At 41.8% G+C, this 8132-nt stretch overlaps 1 protein-coding gene across 1 annotated transcript; it reads right to left on the reverse strand.

The window, feature by feature from the left end:
* Positions 1-125: 125 nt before the first annotated feature.
* Positions 126-868, reverse strand: LOC134464286 (zinc finger protein 300-like; the record flags this gene model as incomplete). The annotated part of the gene is made up of 1 exon (XM_063217757.1): positions 126-868. A coding segment is annotated over one exon (726 nt), but the record flags the coding sequence as incomplete, so codon positions are not given.
* Between the last annotated feature and the right edge of the window lie 7264 nt (positions 869-8132).

Below are 8132 nucleotides of genomic sequence, written 5' to 3' on the forward strand. Positions count from 1 at the left end.
CACAGTGCACTTTTAATACAGCTCTTGTTCCGTCTCAAACTGTAGATGTTACATAGTGCATCTTTAATACAGGGCCCCCTGTCTCAACCTGCAGATCTTCTGGTACTGTTCTGAAGAGTAGTGCTGGTCTGGTGCACCAGTGTTAGTTGAGGTCAATGTGTATTTTCTGATGGCTGTTGAGGGTGCCTTTCTGTGCATATCCTTTCCCACATGTGGCACACCGGTAAGGCCTTTCCCCAGTATGGATTCTCTGATGGCATATGAGGTTACCTTTCTTTGCAAATCTTTTCCCACATATGGCACACTGGTAAGGCCTTTGTCCAGTATGGGTCATCTGGTGGCTAATGAGAGCTTTGTTCGTAACAAATCCTTTTCCACATGCTGCACATTGGTAAGGCCTTTCTCCAGTGTGGATTCTCTGGTGATCAGCTAAAGAGGTGATGCCTGAAAAGGCTGCATCACATGTTGAACACTTATGTGGTTTGTCTCCAGTATGGATTATCTGATGGGTAATGAGATTACTTTTCTTTGCGAAGCCTTTCCCACATGTGGCACACTGGTAAGGTCTGTCTCCTGTATGGATTCTCTGGTGGCAAATGAGGTGATTTTTCTCTTTAAAGCATTTTCCACATGTAGCACACTGGTAAGGCCTTTCTCCAGTATGGATTCTCTGGTGGCCAATGAGGTGATTTTTCTCTTTAAAGCATTTTCCACATGTAGCACACGGGTAAGGCCTTTCTCCAGTATGGATTCTCTGATGGGAAATGAGACATTTTTTCTGTGTGAAGCCTTTTCCACATGTAGCACACTGGTAAGGCCTTTCTCCTGTATGGGTTCTCTGATGGGTGATGAGATTCTCCTTTCGTGCAAATCCTTTCCAGCATGTGGCACATTTGAATGGATTTCCTGGTGCATGGGTTCTCTGTTGCTTTGCTACATAGTGTTTGTACCTGTTTGTTACCAAGCTCTTTTCACATGTGGTACGTTGGTGTTGGTCTGTGCTATTTTGAGCTGTCTGATGTTCACCTGAGGGCAAAAAAAGGGGGAAATACAAACAAATGAATTTTAACTTCACAAAAGAGGAATTACAGGCCAAATTATTGCTTTCAGATATGGAAAATAGTTTCTACATTAGGGTAGTCTAACAGACATTCCATCAAATGTATATCATAATGTTGTCAGCTTTTTTTTTTGATAGTTTTCATGGTAGCTTTTTTTCCTCTTGAAGACTAAATCACTTCACAACAAATCACAACATTACATACAACCCACATAACTTGAAGATCCTACCAACATGGAGTGATAACTCTATGCAGTCTTATGACTGTTTTAACAAAAGAATCGATTCTTCCGGGGAGGCGTGATACCAGCATGGCTGCATAGTTTTGAGATCCACTCAGTTTGACCTTGTTTTCCCCTATATTACATAGATATATGCTTTTAATTCCAGTAAACAGTAACCTTATGATATATTAAACAACAAAGTAAAAGACAAATATGCCAACAGACCAAAGAACCAACCCTACTCTTAACCCATTGACGCCGGATTTTGCGTAACGCAACATTGCCCCTAGCGCCGGATTTAGCATAACGCAACCTAGGGCCTAACGCCGGATGTTGCAAAACGCAACTATTTTGATTTGTCAATATTTTTAAGACGCAAGCGGCACGTAATTTGCCACCATTGGTTCTAATACACATGGGGTGAGTGTCTCCGATTTTTTAAGATCATCCGACTGAAAAAATGTTATGTGATTGGTTGACAATAACGCTGTTCTGTATTTAGCCCGTCGTTTGGCTTGTTTGACAGCTGCGAAAATGGCAAGCTGTCAAAGCGATGGAAGTGATGTGGAGTTGGAGAATAATGAACAGAATGTAGGCTTAGATGAAGAGATAGAAGGAAATGTCCCGGAGGATCCCTTGGATAGAGCGCAAGAGTGGAATTTGTTTGATGAGGAGGAGGAGGTGGAAGAAGAATTTGTTGGGTTCCAAGTGGATTGGCAGACCGTTGGATTTCGCCCCCGGCATCCAAAAAAGTTTACTCGAACACCAGGTGTAAAAGTGCCAATGACGGAAAATGCTAGTCCTCTCGATGCATTCTCCAAAATATTCAACGATGAAGTTTGGGATGTGTTGGTGACACAAACGAATGTATATGCTGATCAGACGCGCGCCCACACACCATCCAACTGTAAGTGGCGCCCTGTTTCAAAGCAGGAGATGAAATCTTTCATCGGTCTCTGCCTGACGTTTGGAATAATAAAACTACCAACTCGCAGGGATTACTGGAGGCAGAGCAAGTGGCTGTACCAGACAAATGTTTCCCGAGTGATGGCACGAGATCGGTTCGATATGATCTGGAGGTAGGTTATTCATTCTTGCGCTCCGTTCTGATGACTTCTCAATTGTTACTGCCTGACGTTGCACTTATTTGAAAAAAAAAAGCCCGTTGCTAATTACTATGACAACTAGTGTCACTGAGGCATGTAACTGCGTAATAAAATACATATAATGCAGGGATATTATTATTATTGTTGTTATTATTAGCAATATGGTGTCCATTATGGCCAGTAAGCCAGCTGAAGTGGTGCCTCCTCCTCCTCCCCCTCCTACTACTACTGCTGCTACTACCACTAGCCTACTACTACTACTACTACTACTGATGATGATGATGATGATGATGATGATGATGATGATGATGATGATAATGATCATTATGATAATAATAATAATAATAATAATAATAATAATAATAATAATAATAATAATAATCTTGACTTTTATTTCTAGATATCTACATCTCCAAGACAACACTGATCCTGCAGTGGATAAATCCGACAGGCTATGGAAACTGCGGTGCTTCTTGGACCTCCTCCTGAAAAAATACCAGGCCCTCTATGAAGTCAATGGTAGTGTGACCATAGACGAGTCCATGGTGAAGTATAAAGGGCGGCTGGCCTTCCGACAGTACCTCCCCATGAAGCCAGTAAAATGGGGAGTGAAGGTGTGGGTTATGGCGGAGACTACAACGGGTTATGTCTGCAGCTTTCAGGTGTACACGGGGGCCATAGAGGGCAAGACGGAGCTCAACCTGGCGCACCGCATTGTAACCGACCTGGCCAGCCCATACTACGGATCACACCTGTCTGTCTACATGGACAATTTTTACACAAGTGTGCCCTTGCTGGTCGACCTAAATGTGAGGGGGGTTCAGGCTTGTGGGACAGTGCGCGCAAATAGAAGGGGCCTACCACAAACCAAGGAGCTCAGCAAACACTCTGGTATGAGCAGGCACCAGTATCGGGTGGCCCAGCAGGATAGCCTGACCTTGTGCGTGTGGCAGGACACCAAGGCAGTGTTGGTCCTGTCCAACCACCATGACCCCATGGCTTTGGGGACTGTGAAGAGGAAGGTGGAGGATCAGCGTCAGGTGGAGGTTGAGGTGCCAGCCTGCCTTGCTGACTACCAAAAGCACATGAAGGGAGTAGACCTGCTGGATCAGATGGTGGGATACTACCTTATTGAGCACAGATCTCTGAAGTGGTGGAGGAGGCTGTTTTTTTACTTTTTGTCAGTTACCTGCCACAATGCATTTGTGGCAGCCAGATCTGCTGGAGGAGAAGAGTGGAAATACAGGAAGGTTGGCTACAAAGCTTGGTTGGAGGACTTGACCATGGAGCTGTGCGTCCCAGTTACAGCGAGAGGTCCCCCCCCACCAAATGCTCCCCACCACCCCATCTACAGCTTCCGCTGGGCATGATCTGGCCCGGATCAACGACAAAAGGAAGACCTGCCGTGATTGTGTAAAAAAAAACATCAATGATCGCCCAGGGACTACACTGTTGGGATGCAGGCAGTGCAATATTCCTCTGCACCGTGAGTGCTTCAGGAACCATGTTCTGCGACAGTAGTGTGTGTGTGTGTGTGTGTGTGTGTGTGTGTGTGTGTGTGTGTGTGTGTGTGTGTGTGTGTGTGTGTGTGTGTGTGTGTGTGTGTGTGCCTGTGTGTGTGTTTATGTGTGTTTTGACTCATCTGACTGAGGTTTTTTTTTTCATGAAAATGTGCAAGTGTTGATGCTGAATGGGCATGGCAAATAAATAAAGAGAATTTTCCCTTTTGAATGCAACTTGTTTCATGTCTTTATGTGTTTCAGAGGCTGAGATATTGATTTTTTTATATGGATTTTCAATTAATTGTTTTTAGTTCAAAAAACCCTCAGGCAGGGGGCACCATTTCCACAAAATGGCTCAGGCATTGGCAGCCTTTTTTTGCAGGCATTTCAGGCGTCAATGGGTTAAGGGAAAGCAGAAAAGGCACAGGACTCCTGAAAGCAAGATGGAGGAAGATGCAGAAACAGCGGACAATACTAAGACAGAGCTCACCAGGATCAAACCAAATGAATCGATTGGTGCATGAAAGCCCCAGCTTCAACAGCAACAGACTTCAACATACTTTCATACATCAATCGATTCTTTTGTTAAATCAGTCAAAAGTTATCACTCCATGTTGGTAGGATCTTCAATTTATGTGAGTTGTATGCAATGTTGGTATGCATGTATGTCTGTATATAGGCCTGTGACCTCTGTTGTTTGTCAGTTGTGCAAGAGTCTTGTGATGTGATGTTATGTGTATGTCCTGTCTTAAGCGAGTGTTGCTCAGGGACGCATAATGAATTTCAGTGGAAACTGACAATAAAGTGTGATCTCATCGTATTGTATCGTAGCTACCTGCAGGCTTTGCACTGACATGTTCATACGAATATTTAAAAAGTGCGAGAATGATGCACACACAAGGCTTGTGTAATATAATGTACGTATATTGAAGCTGAAATTGTGACAAAAGTTTAAATCTGGACAGTCATGTAGGTGCTGTTTATACATACATGGGTATTCTGATAAACAAACATTTTTCTTCTCTACGTTTAGCAAAATATTTTCATTCACATCAAAGGCCAATACGCATAAATATTCTGTTGAGAGCTGTCATAAATACATTAAACCTGTGCACGGTAAGGAGAGTGCCATTCAAGTCTCCGTTTATTACTGTTTATATACAAATGCTAACCGGAGTTCTTTTTAAATCTCCACTTTTACCTGAGTTTTTTTGAGCTTTGTTTATAGAGGGAAAACCTTTGTTTGTTTGTGAACAACCGAAGGGGAAGGTCTGCGTATATCAAAATACCCGGGTACAGTGCCATGAGAAAGTTTGGGCACCCTTTTGGAAAATCATTACATCGGTTTATTTCTCTTTGAGCTTTTAAAGTAGCAACTTCATTTTAACATATGGTAAACTGTAGGGAAAGAGAAACATTTCAGCAGTGGAAGAATTTTCATAGGTGTTATAGAAAGAATTTTATTTGGATTTAAACAAAAATAGGTGTGTGCATAAATATGGGCACCCCAAAGAAGGTATACCATTAATATGAAGTAGAGCTCACCTTTGCTGATCTAATGGCCTTTGGATACTTACTATACAAGAAGACAAGTTCCAACTGTCTGGTGCTACTGAAAAGTTGCCAATTATTCTATCCAGAACCCCTCTAACTCAGTCAGGTTATCTGTCTTCTTTAGACATCCTGGTTCAAATAAATTCATTCTTTTTCAATGATGGTGATATCTCAAGATTGGTATGACCATTTCAAGACATTGTACTTGTTATTTTGCATTAACTCATTGTTGAATTTTGATCAGTGCAGTGCAAACACTGTCCTACTGGAAAGTCCAAACTCTGCTCAGCTCTAATTTTGTGACTGACACTTGAACATTCTTTTGAAAAATATGCTGTTTGAAAAGAATTAGTGAGGCCCTTAACTGTAATAAGTTTTACAGTGTGTATACTATCCACACAGACCTATAGTAGGGTGTGTTGTAGACCAGAGGTCATAGAAGTTATGGGTGCATTGTTTGCCATGTCCACCTCCCATTGTTAAGGTCAAATAACTCTAGCTCAGTATCATCTGATCACACTATAATTTCCCAAAATGCTTTTAGCTTGTCCAGATAAGCTTTCTGTATAAGTTTAGCAACTTATTTCTGATGGATACGCAGGACAACCTTTTTATGCATCACCCATCCAATGAGCTTTTGCCTTGTGAAAAGTATACCTGGAAGGACCCATGTCTAAGTCTGCACTATCAGCAGCTATGGTCTTGTAATTCTGTGGAGGTATTCTGTGCCTGTAACCATTCGTACCATCCTTTAGCCATGCCCTTTTAACTATTTTTCAACAAACTACAGTTTGTTCAGAGCCCACCATATTCCACTCTCCAAGACAGAACTTGGGACAAGCCTCGTCTGCTATTTTGTAGGATAAATAACGTTTTAATCCAACATAAACCAATCATGTCTGTCTAGGTGACTGAAGAGATTCCAAAGTCATTAAAACCAGTTTGTGCTGCAAAGGTGAGCTTTTCTTCATATTAATGGTATACCTTCTTTGGGGTGCCCATATTTATGCACATGCCTATTTTTGTTTAAATCCACATAAAATTCTTTCTATAACACCTATGAAAATTCTTCCACTGCAGAAATGTTTCTCTTTCCCTACAGTTTACCATATGTTAAAAGGAATTTGCTACTTTAAAAGTTCAACGAGAAATAAAACGATGTAATGATTTTTCAAAAGGGTGCCCAAACTTTCTCATGGCACTGTATGTATGAACACCGCCTTAATATACTGTACAAAATACTACATGCAACATGTGTGCATCATTTTTAAGTGGCTCTAACTTTTAGTGAGAAGAGACAGCAAGCAAGACACAGTTCAAAGTACATGCACACAGAGACCTTTTAAATGTCCAATTACACAGCATAGTATTTAAAGAATGTTCAAAAATAGTTTTCATCAGAGCTTGAAGTGGAAAAAAAGAAGTGCAGGAACCCTAATCCAACAGTCTCGTCAGTACCAAATTGATACAAGTCACGTTTTTGAAGGCCTATTGCCTACACACATTTTGAAAAACTTGTTTTCAACTCATAAAATGCGGCGCACAAGATAAGTTCTGCCGGAATGCTGATGATGGGTTCTAGGTTCCCCTGCTCCCCTGAGTTCCGCCCACTTCAAGCACTGGTTTTCTTGTCATGAAACTTACCTATTCGGGCGATGTCTCCATTGCATTCCCCTAGATAAGAATCCGTTTCAATTTTCATGTCCGGGGCGTCTTCTTTCAAGTCAGGTTCTTTCTCTTCCTCTTCTTTCTCTTCCTCCTTTGTTCTGTACAAATACTCCGGGAGGAAATCATGTATGTCTTCCTCTTTAATCACTTTCAAAGATATTGCCTGTTGATATGGAGTTGATGGCTGAATTGTCGAAGTGCTCTCATCACCACTAAAGTTTATGACACGAGACCTCTCCCCTTCTTCAATTTCATTTGACAAACATGGTTCTTCTTTGCAAATTGGTGTTGAAGTAACACTATCTTTCATGTCTGTAGACAAATGCCCTGGTCGAAAGTCATAGATGTCCTCTTCCTTAATGTTATTCATGTTCATGGCGAGTTGTCATGAGTGATGAAGATTCTCATTCACCCACGTTCTGGTTTTGAAAAGATCGGTTTTGTAGCCAGCAGAACTACTGTTCACAGCTTCAGAATGACTCCCCTTGTTCAGCCAAGTTCTGACCTGATGGTATTTAACCAGCAGCTTTATCCCTGGACCACTAGAGGTGGAGCTGACGACCACTACCCACGTTAGGGTCTCACCCATCAAGGTTTAAATGGCAGTGGTTTCAGGATCCAGAGGGTGATAATGGCTCTGAATGTGAGAAATAATTTGAATTCCACAAAGGGTACACTTAAGAGCCATTTGCTGTGAGTGTTTTGTGACTGTGAGTGTCGTGGCTGCAGTGTGATCACACCTTTCCAGAGGTTACATGGACTTCCTTTGGTTTCTGGCTTGACTTTATGACTAAATTTCACAAAGGCCTTTTCATATTTTTAATAGTTTCTGTGGTAGCTTCTTTTTCCTCTGGAAGACTTTATCACCATCCTTCCCTTGCCATCTACAGGGGGGCATACATATATGCAATATTTTCAATCTTGTGAAGGGTGACTAGGATTTCAAACCTACGGTTGCAACAAGCTGGTCATGAGGTGAAATCACTTGCCCTTGATCATTTCAGTGTCCTTTAATCAT

The sequence above is a fragment of the Engraulis encrasicolus genome, chromosome 15 (genome assembly GCF_034702125.1).
Source record: "Engraulis encrasicolus isolate BLACKSEA-1 chromosome 15, IST_EnEncr_1.0, whole genome shotgun sequence".
Taxonomy (NCBI): domain Eukaryota; kingdom Metazoa; phylum Chordata; class Actinopteri; order Clupeiformes; family Engraulidae; genus Engraulis; species Engraulis encrasicolus.